The sequence below is a fragment of the Dipteris shenzhenensis genome, chromosome 5 (genome assembly GCF_047967505.1).
Source record: "Dipteris shenzhenensis isolate YYH24624 ecotype China chromosome 5, Dip_SZ_1.0, whole genome shotgun sequence".
Lineage (NCBI taxonomy): Eukaryota > Viridiplantae > Streptophyta > Polypodiopsida > Gleicheniales > Dipteridaceae > Dipteris > Dipteris shenzhenensis.
In genome coordinates this window covers 57,432,148-57,447,312 of record NC_141600.1, presented here as the reverse complement: position 1 = coordinate 57,447,312, position 15,165 = coordinate 57,432,148, and the positions used below count along the sequence as shown (strand labels likewise).

At 43.7% G+C, this 15,165-nt stretch overlaps 1 protein-coding gene across 1 annotated transcript in view; it reads left to right on the top strand.

Moving 5' to 3' along the window:
- LOC147902237 (oxysterol-binding protein-related protein 1B-like) overlaps nucleotides 1-15,165 on the top strand; it is a 94,121-nt gene that overhangs the window by 13,422 nt on the left and 65,534 nt on the right. Inside the window, exon 3 of the mRNA XM_087374797.1 lies at nucleotides 507-594. Coding sequence (XP_087230923.1) covers nucleotides 507-594 — 88 coding nt within the window. The remainder of the gene's footprint in view (nucleotides 1-506; nucleotides 595-15,165) is intronic.

The window sequence follows — 15,165 nt, the reverse complement described above, 5'->3', positions numbered from 1 at the left end:
ATGCCATTGCATGTCTATGATTGTGAATGGTTGCTGAAGTACTAAAACAGCCTCTGCTTAACACAAGATTGTGATCTAAGCTTATAGGAGGTGTTGTATTTAAAGTTGATGTCTTAGCCGGTGCAGATGGTTGGAGAAGACAATCCATCCTTATCCCCTCTTAATTCAAGCTTGAGAGATGGGAGACATGCCGAGCAATGTGCTCATGATGGTTTTGCTATAGCGATCACGAATTTAGCATATGAAGGGTGAAAAGGGCTTCAACGCCGGTGCCAATTATGGTGGGGAGTTAATCATAGATTATGTCAATCAAGTGTCATGAAGGTTGTTTTTTTATGGAGTCAAGAGGAGTATCTAATAGAGTTGTATTTACTTTCTTTGCATAATGGATGCCTTCGCTTATTTTTTTTATTCGTCTTCTCTAGCACCTTATATATCACCATAATTTGAAGGCAGATTATGCATTAGATGCTTGGGTTGAGGCTGAATTTGTTGCACTTTTACAGGGAGAAAAGTTAGAGCTTGAGACAACTGTTATGGATGAAAGTCAAAGGCAGACTTGTGTGGACGCTGTGCATGGTGGACATGGGCAAGGTGAATATTTCTTAGCCCTCAGTTTGTTCTCTTACTGTTGATACTTTCTTGATTTGTTCATTTTTATGTATTTTCCCTCATATGAATATGCATGTCACATGTTTGACCATACACATACAAGTACCATCCTGTGAGAAGTAAGAAGGTTGGAGAGGAGTCAGATTCAGACATAGATTCAGACGAAGACTCTGACACCAATAGTGAGGATGATGATGCAGAATCTAAGTCCAATGAGGACGATTCGGATGCTTTGGATGATGAGGACATGAAGTCCAAGAGAAAAAGAAAGAAGGAATCCAAGAAGGGAAAGTCCAAGAGGAGTTCCAAGTCAAAGAAGAAGGCAAAAGCTTCCTTAGGGGATGAGGTTAGAAAAAGATCAAAAAGCATTTGAAAAGCATGGGGCTATCAGAAGCCGGGTCATCTGAGAAAGCTCAATGTGAGTGCTGTTTCAACCGAAATCATGACAGTGCCAATTGCTGGTACCATCCGAATTATAGGGGGCGATTGCCTCCTCACATGCAAGCTGCTATAGCAGTGACACAACCACCTGCAGCCAATCAAGTAGGGGTGAATGGGAATGCTACCAGACAAGAAGACCAGCATATCAGAATTGGGGAAATAATCCTCGACAAGCCAATACAAGTAATGATAATAATGATTCTCTTGCATGATAAAGCAATACAGGAATGTGCATTTGTATCTCTTGCATCCCATCTTGATTGTTCCTGAGTTGGAGGAGCAACAGCAGGGGTGCTAGAGGATAAAGCATCAGGAGGAGTACCCTTTGCAGAGGGACCAGTAGTAGGGGCAGCCACTGTAGCATTGGCTGGTCTCAGATCAATCCCAGAAACAATATTCCAAAAATGCCTTGCAACAAGAATATGTTTCATGAGATAAGACCACATCGGATAGTTGGTGCCATCCAACTTATCATCTTCATGAAGAATGCCAAATAGATCATGATTGTTGCTAGCCATTGCAAATGGGATAACCTGAAAAGAAAAGACCTGAAAACACAAAAGCCTCAAGGCTATCATTTTCAGCCCAAATCAAAGGGCAAATGCAAATTTGACCCAAATGTGACTATGTTAGGCAATGTTCAGTGCAAAAAACAGCAAATCTGGCAAAAGCCCCAAAAAACCCCAAATTTTGCTGAGATTTTGCAAATGTGACCCAATGTATTGGAATCTGACCCAATGTCCTGCAAATGTGACTCAATATCTTGCAATCTGACCCAATGTCGTGCAATCTAAACAAGAAATTGCAGACCAAATCCCAAAGCTCCAATGTCTTGCAAGAAATTGCAACCAAAGGAAGTGAAAAGAATTGAAAGCCCCAAGTTTGCCAATGTCCTGCAAAAGCCCCAAAACTACAAATGTCTGTAGATGACTGCAGTGAGACCCAAAAAAGGTATAGCAAGCAAGAACCAAGAACCTGGTTCACAACCAATGCCAAAACCTATAGGTAGATTTGCACGTGCGAAACCTGTACGAAACGCTCGGAGCAGGTACGAGCTGTACGGACAGCTGATCTGTAGTCACGTGTGTACGGAAGGCAGGTACAAGCTGCGAACAGCTGATCTGCAGGTATACCCGTACGGAAGATTGTATGAAACAGGTATGCAACAGATAAACCTGTATGAAGCAGGTACGGTACAAGTGCGTCTATGCGAAATATGTACGGCGCAGGTACACTTGTATGGAGCAGGCACGGCATAGATACACCTATACGGAACAAGTACAACATAAGTACGTCTGAGGTACGACTGTACGGCGTATGTCCTGCACAGTTACGTACCACTGTACGGATGACTGCAGGATTACAAGCAGATCAGACAGGCAGCTGGTAGAAGACGTACGGGATCTATACGGATCTGTACGTACGTCCATACAGTCGTACGGATTGTACGGATGGGGACGCAGGGAGCAATGCAGGTCCGAGGGCAAGGAAGCAGGTCCTAGTCGCTCTGATACCACTATAGGTGCGGTGAGTATGGGAGCAAGTACAAGAGTCGAGAGAGATAAGCCGTCACGTCAACTAGATTAAAAAGAAACAAAAGTACAAGATACTTGAAGGTAGACCCTAGGACTAAGTATCCTAGGTGTCACATAGGACTAAATGTCCTATGTGGCATAAAAGGCACTAAAACATTGAAGTGCCTATAACTATGCCTACAAGGCACGTACCAGGGCCCATAGAGCATCACTAGAACCGGGAGAAGATGGCCTACAAGCTGGAATGATCGCTAAGCAGCTGCTGCACCAAGGGCTCGGTGAAGAGGTCCACCTTGTTGTCCTTCGTCTTGCAATACATCAACTGGATCACGTCGTCAAGAACCTTCTCCCGAACATAGTGGTACTGGATCTCAATATGCTTGGTACGAGCATGAAACACTGGATTCCTAGCCAGATCGATACAACTTTGATTGTCATTGTGGATGACGGTTGGGGCTGACTATGGAAACCCAATCTCTCTAAGTAAGCGACGGAGCCAAACTGCCTTACAAGTAGCGGAACATGCGCACCATACTCTACCTCAGTAGAAGAGAGAGTGACTGTCGGTTGTCTCTTACTGCTCCAAGTGATGGCCGCCGAGCCGAGAGTGAAACAGTACTTAGTGGTGGAACGGCGAGTGTCAGAATCACCTTCCCAGTCGGAGTCACTCCAACCTAAAAGCTAGATCCTGAAATGCTGTTTGGATTGATAGAACAACCCTTGACTGCGAGACCCCTAAAGATACAAAAGTATTCGAAGACCAACATCCCAATGAGTCTTCTTAGGTGTCTGCATGAAAGAGTTGAGAAGACCAACGGAGTAACATAGATCTAGTCTAGTATTGAGGAGCCAAATCAGAGATCCAATCAACTTACGGTACTTGCTGGCATCCACGGGATCATTGGGATCATACTTGATCAACTTGGTACTGGGGTCCATGGGTGAGGAAATGGCACTACAATCGGACATATGAAACGCCTCCAGAAGCTCATGAGTATAACGTATTTGTGACACAAAGTAACCCTTTGGTCCTTGTGAAATCTCCAGTCCTAGGAAGAAGTTTAGAAGACCAAGATCTGTCATCTCAAAGGCGTGAGAGAGAGCTGCCTTGGTCTCAACAATATGGGCAGTATGACTTCCTGTAATGAACAGATCATCGACATACAAGATGATGAGGAAAGAAGTCTTCCTTGACGGTAAATGTAGAGGTTGGGATCAGCCAACTCATCAATCTTCTGATTCCAAGCTCGAGGAGCTTGCTTAAGTCCATACAAAGCTTTCCGAGCCTGTAAACCATTCCTTCAGTCTTAGAAAACCCAAGCGGTTGTTGCTCCACATAGATATGCTATTAAAGCATGAGCTTGTGCATCTCTGCCATGCCATCTAGATTGTTCCCAAGTTGGAGGCAAAAAGGCAGTAGTGTTGGAAGATGAAGTATAAATAACACTACCACCACCCGAATTAATAGGTGTAGTGGCAGGTGCCTGTGACGGAGGTCTAATCTCAAAACCTGCAATTATATTCCACCGCTTGCCCTAACATTCCAGTTCCAATAGCCCTTTTGCTTCTGGACACATCTACCTTTGTGCCGTTTTTTTCCTCACATTGGCCCTTGAACGCAAGGCAAAAGGGGCAGAGAATCTGAGACTTGTCATGTTGTTCGTAATATTGTTGCTAGCATGCCAGAGAATATAGATGGGAGAATCTTGAGATACGAAGGAGAAAGAGTTCAACCACAAAATTCAAGAGGCATTGGCAACAAATTGACATCAATGAACATGTCTACCAGATTGCCATTTCCAAGATATTATAAGGCGAGTTGCAGAATTGTGCAAGAAGCACACATTGGCACTTAGTTTCTGTGCAGGCAGCTGTTTTGAACTTTGTGCAATCTAACTACTTTGGGGTTGTGCATTTTGCATCGATTGCAATGGAAAACCATGATCCAGTTGGTATGCTTGCCCTTGAAGACAAGTTAGATGGCACCAACTATCCCATGTGATCCTATCATGTGTTGGTAGCCAAGAAATTGTTATTGAAGTCTCATATGCATTTGCTTTGATTTCAAGTCCAATCTTGTATTGCTAGAATAGGCAAGCTCGACGACCCTCAGGATTGGATTTACTTATAATAGCAAGATGTTTTTTTCTTAAAGACTCATTTTCTTGAATTGAAATCCAATTTTGAAGCCTCGAAAAGCTTGAATGTACGTAGGTACTCAATCCATAATTGATGTAACTCCACTAGTAGTTTTGTCTTTTTGCCATGATTGACAGGTAGCAATTGATAGTAGGCGCTCTTTAAGGAATATGCAGTAGTAATTGTAGGTAGTTTTGGATGAACTATTAGAAAGGAGTTACCATGTCCGATCGAGGATCATAGTCTTTGTTGGAAGGCTGCGTCGAAATTTTACTGCATAAAGCAAAAGGATCTGAGGCAACCAGAAAATAATAACACCCAACAAATAAAGAACAGAAACCAAAATCAGAAGCTAGATTGCCCGTCTGCACCGCTGTTGCAAACGAATTTCAGAGAAACAAGACACCAGATTGGCCCTAAACTTAGCGCCCCTTTTGGTATTTCTTTATCTTTTATTTAGAAAGCTTGCAAATACAAGAATAGCACCACAGTGCATCAGCCCACAGACATATTTTCCACTTAAGGGACTACTATACCATCACTTTGATCTAGAAGATAGGTGATTCCATAGACCAAAACTTAAGAGGAAGAGGATTTCCATGGACAGGCAAACTATTGGACCATCATGGTTGGCCTATTGATGGATTATATTTATGTGTCGGTACTTGAAATATACATTAGGTCAGATATCTCACTTCAGGTCATAGGGCTTTGACGAGGTTCATATGGGGATGCCTTGGTTTAATGTTCACTTTGGGGGGAAGTTATTAAAGTCCAGGGATGAGGATATCTTTGTGGATGTCATTTTTGAGCCTGTCAGGGTTTCGGGTCAAGTGGGGCAGTGTTTCTTGACTTCGAGTTGGTATCTAGACCCTAACTTGGATCACGTTTCTTTGGGTTCATGGATGATTTGGCTCTATGGAGATGTCCCCATAAAATATTTGCAGTGGGACCGTGGGGAGTGGGAATGGTTTGATGCAAGGGAGCCTCCTTCGCTACACGGCTAGCAATTCCAAGAGGTTTCAGCTCAGTCTTAGGGGGGCTGGAAGCCCATTAGAGCTCCTCATTGGGCAGACTTGCAGAAACCGTTTGGGAGAAGACTCTGAAAATCTCTTAGGAATAGAAAAGTCACTATTTCTTTTGGCTTTCTATTCTTTTTTTTTGGGGGGGGGGGGCAATGAACCTATGGAAGTCCAGGTTTGGGTCTGCTGTCCCTACTACCCTTGTTTCCTTTTTGCTGAGGAGTTCATTTAGTATTGTTTATGTGATATAGAAGGGCATTGCTAGACTTCTAAGTACTTTTGTTTTCTCCCCCCCCCTTCTTGATGACTTGGGGCTCGGTGGCTTGGTTCTCTCCTTCGGGGCCTCATGTCTTTTATGAGAGGTTGCATGATGTATTTCAGCCATAAGCATTGCTCTTGGGGTTTGTTTATACTTAGGAAAAATGCATCAGCGAGTATGCTGAGCACATAGATTTGAAGACCATCCAAGCAGTTTTTAAACAAGATCGATTGACTTAAGATCACATCTTCACCTACAAAGCTGAGTGCATAGGCTTGGAAACATTTGTGAGAAAACAGAACGGAAGCAAGAGTGTGCAAAGAGAGAGTGAGCTGAACGTAGTTCACTCCCGAAGTCAACTGAACTGAAGTGAATGAAGTGTGAGTAAAAGGAAAGAGATAAGGGTTTTGTCTAAGTGACAAAACCCTATCTAATCACTAACCATAGTTAGAGATTAGACCGTGGTTAGGGGAAAAAACCCCCTAACTCACTTATTACATTACATTGGCCACTGCCTAGAATATATTAATAATTCTAACACCCCCCTGCAGTGCCAATGTGGTGTACAAGGTAGTGATCAATCACCAAAAAGAGATAAGTTTAGGGCACTACGAAATGCCTCAAACTTCTAGTGCTTTGGTGAAAATGTCTACAACATTGTCATGTGTTGACACATAGATCATACTGATCTCTCCTGCATGCAACTTCTCTCTGACATAATGATAATGAACCTCAATGTGCTTCGTGCGAGCATGAAACACAAGATTCTTTGCCACTGCAATAGCACTTTGACTATCAGTGAGGAACGGAGTAGGATCCCCCAATAGGAGACGAAGATCAGTGAACAAATGTCGCAGCCAAACACACTCAAGTATCGCTATGAAAGCTGTCGTGTACTTAGCTTCACATGAGGAAGTAGCCACTGTAGATTTGTTAGAATTATTGTTATAATTTAACAGTGACCAATGTAATGTAATAAGTAGGTTAGGGGCACTTTTCCCTCATTTTAGAGGTTTTTCCCTCTAACCACAGTTAGTTCACTAACTACGGCTAGTGAAGGATAAGGTTTTGTCACTTAGACAAAACCTATCCTAGTCTTCAATTGTAACACACTCTTCTATTGCAACTATTGCTTTCAACTCTCTCTCTCCTACTCACATTTGGTATCAGAGCAGCAAGATCCTGCTCTTTGCTTCCTTGCTCGCAAGCTCCGTGCTCCAAGCTCAACAGCTTGCTGCTCCTTTGTATCTGCTCCTTGCTCAACACTCGACGTACAGTCCGTACGACCCGCATGTACCATCGTTGCCCGTCCGTACAAGTACCGTTGTCCGTACAAGTGTCGTTGTCCGTACACAGCAGTACAGCGCCGTACTACCGTAGCCGTACAACTGACAGCAACGCCGTACTACCTTCCGCTTCAATCGTACAGCCCGTACACTACTCCTGTGAGCAGTCCGTACTCTGTCGTACAAGCGCTGTAAGTTCGTTGTATTAAGCGTTGTTTGGTACAAGTACCTGCGCCGTACCTCCGTTGTACGACTACCGTGCAAGTGACAACAGACTGCCGTACTGCTTCCCATCGTACATTCCGTACATTCAGTACTGCCTGCGTCCGTATTGTTCCAGCGCCAGCTCTTCAGTACTAGCTCTTCCGTACTAGCAGCCTGTCTCTGCGTACATCCGTACAGTAGTAGTCCATTCAAGCATCTTCCATCCAATCCGTACTGTTGGGCATCAGTCGTCCGTACAGTTGGGCCCTTGTACCTTTCGTTGGCGTTGGTGTCTGCACTTTGTGCAGGTTTTCCTTGCAGGATTACTTGTCAGGTTTGTGCTTTATAGAAGAAGAGCAATTTGGGAACTTTGCAGGTTTTTTGGACTCAGATTGAGTCACATTTGAGCACATTGGCAGTAGAATTTACTCCTTTTGCAGATAAATTGCAAATTGGGGCTTTCAGTCAATTTGCCCCTTTTTTGAGTTGCAATTTCTTGCAAAAATTTGGAGCTTTTTGCTTTACACAGCAATTTCTTGCATTTTTTGGGCTTTCAGGCAATTTGCCCCTTTCTGGTTGCAATTTCAAGCCACAAATTGGGGCTTTTATGTTGGGAGAGCAATTTTGCAGGTTTCAGTTCACACTGCCTTTCTGTAAGTGTTTTGAAGCACTTTTGGCAGGTTTTGGGAGAGATTGGATGCTCTGGCAGATTTCTAACAGAGACATTACAGAGATTTGAGTTGCATTTTCAGTCAGTGTTTGGCTGTATTTTTTTGGGAATTGTGCACTCCATTCCCAGCAAGGGAATTCAGATTTGCATTTGCTGTATTTTCTTTCTTAGACATGGCCCAACAAAATCAGAATGATTTCCAGTTCAGTGGTCTCTCACAAGAGGATAAGCTGGATGGTACCAACTACTCTCTTTGAAGTTTTATGGTACGCAACATTCTGATTTCCCGTAATTTGTGGGACTATGTAAGTGGGGATGAGATCCGGCCAGCAAATGTGGCACCTAATACCCCTCCCCAGCAAGGAGGAGGCAGAGGTCGTGCACAGGGTACAGCTGCAGGACAAGTTATTTGTGCAGCTATACCTACTACTCCCGAGCAAAAGAGATGGGATTCACGTGATGCTTTAGCTTTGTCGTGTATTTCTCTTTCAGTGAAAAGATTCATCATTCCGCATATCCGGTCGTGAAAGACCTCAAAGGCAGCATTGGATATTTTGGAGAGCATGTATGCAGCTCGGAATGATGCTAGGGTGTCTTTTTTGAAAAGAGAATTGTCTCATACACATATGGAAGAGGGTGACTCCATGTCAGTGCACCTCACAAAGCTACAGGATTTAGGAGAGCAATTGCTGAATATTGATGAGATCATTCCTGATTCAGAGATGATTACCACTACTATGAATTCTCTTCCTGAGTCTTATCTCAGCTTTCATACCTCGCTAAATTTGTCATTGAGGGGGGGTACAAATCCTCTCAATTTTCACGAGTTGATAGGACTTCTGTTGCAGGAAGAGCAGACCAGGAAAAACATGGCTTCACGAGCAGGTGAACATGCCATGCTTTCAAAATTCAAGCCTAAAGGTAAGGGACAAGCAAAGACATCAGCAAATCAGCCTTCCAGTGGTTCAGGACAGCCTTCTCAAAAGGCTAAGGGTGATGCAAGTAAGCCCAAGAAGAAGGGTATATGTCATTACTGCAAAAATCATTACATTGGAGAATGCAAGAAGAGGCTTGCAAAAGAAAAGAAAAACAGCTCCGGTATGGCTGTTTCAGATTCAGCTCCTCATGCATTTGACAATGAGGAAGCTACAGCCAACTTTGTGGAACACGACTATGCCTTCTTGTCTTGCATTTCAGACTCTCAGTTGGCTGCTCCGGATATTACAGCCACTTGTTATGATGACTCTTATGCTTTTCTGACATGCAGTTATGATTCTTCCAAGAATGAATCAGTTTTCAGTGTCAATGAGACACTAAATACATGGTATTTTGATAGCGGTGCCTCAAAGCATATCACTTCCAAGAAGTGTCTTTTCACGTCTCTGCATCCACCTCCCATTGGTAAAAAGGTCACATGTGCCAACAACCCCTCCTATTCGGTTCGTGGTACAGGAGAAGTTGAACTTACAGCCATTGATGGCTCAACATTCAAAATTTCTGATGTCTTGTATGTGCCTGGTATCACAAAAAATCTACTTTGAGTGTCCACTCTTAACAGAGCTGGATTTCAGGTCATTTTTGAAGATGACAAGTGTGCAATCCATGACAGAGAGAATGACTATGGCTTGAGATTGTCTGGCACTTTGTTACGTGGTCTTTTTCAGCTTGACATTATGAGAAAAGACCAGCACATGCTCTTGCAGTTTCCACTCCTACTGGTGCTATGCAGAATGCAGAGTTATGGCATGCTAGATATGGACACATGCATTATGGCAGCTTGATGACACTTCAAAAACATGCTATGGTTGATGCATTGCCTTCTCTTGAAACACCTTCTCCACATGCCTGTGAAGGGTGCATTCTTGGTAAAATGCACAGATTTCCTTTCAAGAAGGATGGATCAGTAAAAGCTGTTAAAAATTACAGCTTATTCATAGTGATGTCTGTGGTCCCATGCGGACTCCATCATTGGGTGGTCATCTTTACTTTGTCACTTTTATAGATGACTACTCCAATTACACTTGGGTTTATGGGCTGAAACGGAAATCAGAAGTGTTTATGGTTTTCAAACACTTTGCAGCCATGGTTGAGAATGAATCAGGACTCAAGATACAGACATTACGCACAGATAGAGGAGGGAAGTATTTGTCTACAGATTTTGATGCATTTTTGAAAGACAAGGGCATTGCACATCAGCTTACAGTGAGGCTAACCCCTCAGCAAAATGGCAAAGCTGAGAGAAAAAATCGTACTCTTATGGAGATGGATAGATGCATGCTAAAAAGCAAAAAATTGCCTCACAAATTTTTGCTTGAAGGTCTCATGTGTGCCAATTATGTTTTGAATCGGGCTCCCACAAAAGCTTTGAAGACCAGGACTCCCTATGAAGTTTGGAAAGGGAGAAAGCCTTCTGTGGATCATTTTCGTGTTTTTGGATGCCTTGCATATGCTCATGTGCCCGTTGAGTTTCGGCATAAGTTGTCTGATAAGGCAATCAAATGCATTTTTGTTGGGTATAGTGCAGAGAGCAAGGGCTACCGTCTCTACAATCTTGTCACACGCAAGATTATTGTCAGGGGGGGGGGTTCACTCATCATATGTAACCCTATCATTGTGAGCTTAACATGCTCTCAGTTGGACTATTGTGCAGCCCCTTGCTGGTCAGAAAGGCATGAATTTTGGCATACCATGCACGTGGGGCTTGTTTCAGCCCATACAAAGCTTTATTCAGCTTGCATACTTGATGTGCATTTTCTGAAATTTCAAAGCCCGGAGGTTGTTTGACATAAACTTCTTCCAACAAGTCTCCATTAAGGAAAGTTGTTTTAATGTCCAACTGATGAACATTCCATTCAAAATTTGCAGCCATGGCTATAACTAACCGGATGGTTGTCGTTCTGGATGTAGGAGCAAAAGTCTCCTCATAGTCTATGCCTTTTTTCTGAGCATATCCTTTTGCAACCAACCTTGCCTTGTACCGATCAATGGACCCATGTGGCTTTCTTTTGACTTTGAAAACCCACCGTGTACCACAACTTCCCATGTCTGATTTTTCTGAATGGACTGCAATTCATCGTGCATGGCATTCATCCAATGCACATTATCCTGTGCTTCTTCAAATGTCTCAGGTTCCTCCTCATCAAGAAGAGTACCTGCATAAGCTGATTCAACTGAAAGAGCTTCCCCCCCATGCCTTACTGCACTACGAGTTCTGTCAGGTAATGGAGCATCAATTTTACTCTCCCTGAGAGTTTGTAACAGCCAATTTGAAACTGTTTTTGCTGCATGTATATCTGCAATTTCTTGCTGAACAACCTCTTCCACTGCTTGTGGAGGTGGTAAGACATCCTGTGGCTGAATCGGAGCATGTGGAGGTATCTGTAAATTGTGATTTGCATCAGATATATCAGCAGGGGAACCCAAGGCAATGGGTAGTAATCCCTCAAAGACATCATCGAAAGAAGTAGGCATATGTCAGATTTGGGGCTGCTACACTTTTATTTGGGGATCCAATTCACTCAAGAGAAAAGTGGCATCATTATGTCTCAATCCAAGTATGTGCAGAAACTCTTGGACAGATTCAACATGCAGGATTGTAAGCCCATAGCTACTCCCATGGAGCCGGGCCTGAAGCTTACAATGCATGATGCAGGTGGATCAATTGATGTCACACTCTATAGTCAGGCTGTTGGATGCCTCATTTATCTCTGCAATACACGACCTGATATTCAGTTTGCAGTTTCTCAGGTGAGCAGGTATATGCACAGCCCAAAGACTATGCATTGGCAGGCTGTAAAACGCATCTTCCGTTACTTGCAAGGTACAAAGTCAACCCAGGGGGTGACTTGCAGATGCATGCCTACAGTGACTCAGATTGGGCTGGAGACTATGACACTAGGTAGTCCACAAGTGGCAATTGTTTCTTTTTGGGCAAAGCTTGTATTTCTTGGTTGAACAAGAAACAGTCTACAGTGGCTACCTCCTCATGTGAAGCTGAGTACAGGGCAGCTTTCACAGCGACAGTTGAATGTGTTTGGCTGCGTCGTTTATTTGCTGATCTTCATCTTTCATTGGAGGGTCCTTCTCCAATTCTCACTGATAGTCAGAGTGCTATTGCAGTGGCAAAGAATCCTGTGTTTCATGCTCGCACGAAGCACATTGACGTTCATTATCACTACGTCAGAGAGAAGTTGCATGCAGGAGAGATCAGTATGATCTATGTGTCAACACATGACAATGTTGCAGACATTTTCACCAAAGCACTTCCACGTGAAAAGTTTGAGGCATTTCGCAGTGCCCTGAACTTATCTCCTTTTGGTGATTGATCATTTCCTTGTACATGACATTGGCACGGCAGGGGGCTGTTAGAATTATTGTTATAATTTAGCAGTGACCAATGTAATGTAATAAGTAGGTTAGGGACACTTTTCCGTCATTTTAGAGGTTTTTCTCCCTAACCACAGTTAGTTCACTAACTACAATTAGTGAAGGATAAGGTTTTGCCACTTAGACAAAACCTATCCCACTCTTCTATTGCAACTATTGCTTTCAGCTCTCTCTCTCCTACTCACAAGATTGCTTCTTGCTCAGCCAAGAAATGCAAGCGTTGCCCAAAAAGAAACAATTACCACTAGTGGACTGCTTGGTATCATAGTCTCCAGCGCAATCTGAATCACTGTAAGCATGCTTCTACAAGTCACCCCCCCGGGAAACATCAAGCCAAAAGACATTGTGCCTTGCAAATATTTGAAGATGCGTTTTACAACCTGTCAATGTGTTGTCTTTGGGCTGTGTATATATCTGCTCACCTGACATACTGCATACTGAATATCAGGCCTGGTATTGCACAAGTATATGAGGCATCCAACAGCCTAGCTGTAAAGTGTGACATCCAGTGATTCACCAGTATCATACATAGTAAGCTTCAGCCTCGGCTCCATGAGAGTGGCAATAGGCTTACAATCATGCATGTTGAACCTATCCAAGTGCTTCTGCACATACTTGGATTGAGACATAACGATGCCATGCTTGTCTTGTATAAACTAGATCCCCAAATAAAAATTTAACATGCCCAAATCTGTCATGTCAAATTCAGCTTTCAACTCAGCTTTGAAATCTACAATTATATCCTCATTTGACCCCGTGAGCAGCATGTCATCTACATAAAGAATGATGACTAAAATATTCCCCCCATCCTTCTTGATGTAGAGGGTGCTTTTTGTGGGACTATTGTGTAATCCCTTACTTGCAAGGAATGCATCTATCTTGGCTTACCATGCACGTGGGGCTTGTTTCAGCCCATATAAAGCTTTGTTAAGCTTGCAAAACTCAAGTGCATTGACAAAAAGTTCAAATCCTGGAGGTTGCTTAACATAAACCTCTTCTTGCAAGTCCCCATTAAGGAAGGCTGTTTTTATGTCCAACTAATGGACATTCCACATAAAATTTGCAGCCATTGCAATAACTGACCGTATGGTGGTCATCCGGGATGTAGGAGCAAAAGCCTCCTCATAATCTATGCCCTTCTTCAGTGCATAGCCTTTGGCAACCAGCCGTGCCTTGTACCTGTCAATAGATCCATCTAGCTTTCTTTTTACCTTGAATACCCACTTGGTACCAATGGCATGCTTACCTGGTGGCAAATCCACAACATCCCAAGTCTGATTTTTCTCTATGGACTGCAACTCATTGTGCATGGCATGCATCAAATGCACATTATCCTTTGCTTCTTCAAAAGAGTCAGGCTCCTCTTCATCAAGAAGAGTCCCTGCATAAGCTGTGTCAACTGAAAGAGCCCCCCCTGCATGCCTTACTGCACTGCGAGTCCTGCCAGGCAATGGGGTCTCAAGCCTACTCTCCCTGAGAGTCTGAAGCAACCAATTCGAGACTGTTTTGGCTGTGTGTATCTCTTATATCTCTTCCCTGACAACTTCATCATCCACACCCTGAGGTGGTAGAAAATCAGCCGGTGGCTGAATCGGGGCATGTGGATCTGGAGGAGGTTGCTGTAAGTTCTGAGTTTCAGCGGGGAAACCAAATGCTATAGGAAGCATCCCCTCAAACACATCATTTGAAGAAGATGGAATCTGAAATTCAGCATGTGTATTTAAATAAAAGAGTGATATATTCCATTCAAAACAAATCATACAACAGGTGGGAGAGAAAGTACTCTATCCCTAGCCTCAACAATGTGGCAAAAAAGCCATGGAGGTGGTCTAAAATGCCACGACATCCCAAAAGGGGTCAAGTGAAAAAGTAAAGAGCAGTCCCATGTGCTCATGAAGGATATAAGTCTCCCACGAGCTCCCAAAGAGGTGCCTGTACACCTCTCCCACTGACTCCTAAGAGTGAAGATAATCTCTGCCCAAATGGAAGCAAGAGTGTCAGCCTCCGTGCATAAATGGTCCAGAAGGACAAAAGAACATCGCGAACACCATATCCGCCATAGGGTAATGCTGGAAATCACCTCCCAGGCTGACCCTGCAGCTGAAGTAGGCATGGAATCCTGTGCTGGTACCGGTACCAAAAGTAAATCCTGCGGCTCCATGGGACCCCGTCTCTGGTGACGATGCATGAAGAAACCGAGGTCTCCTGGCTCTGACTCAAAGAGAGTAAAGGCTCCAGATCCTCTCCCCCAAAGAAGAGCGCCCCACGTCATCAGAAAGGACTCAGATGTAACATATGAGAAGAACCTGAAGATACCTGTCCATACCACTCTAGAGCTGGTGCAACTCCATAAACAATGCTTGCTAGATTCCTCTGCAAGCTGACAACGCCTACACAAGGAGGGTCTACCCATCTACTGGAGCCAAGTACCCACAGGTATGCCCCTATGTATAGTGAGAAAGTAGGAGACTTTCCTGGCTCTACTGATGCCCCAAAAGTGAGTCCAGTAGCTCAGCAAGAGCTCTACAGTAAGTCCCTATGCGTGCCAATGCTGGGAGGCAGATGGAATGTGATGAGAGTCTCTCTGCTAGAGCCTGTAACCTGCCCTCGT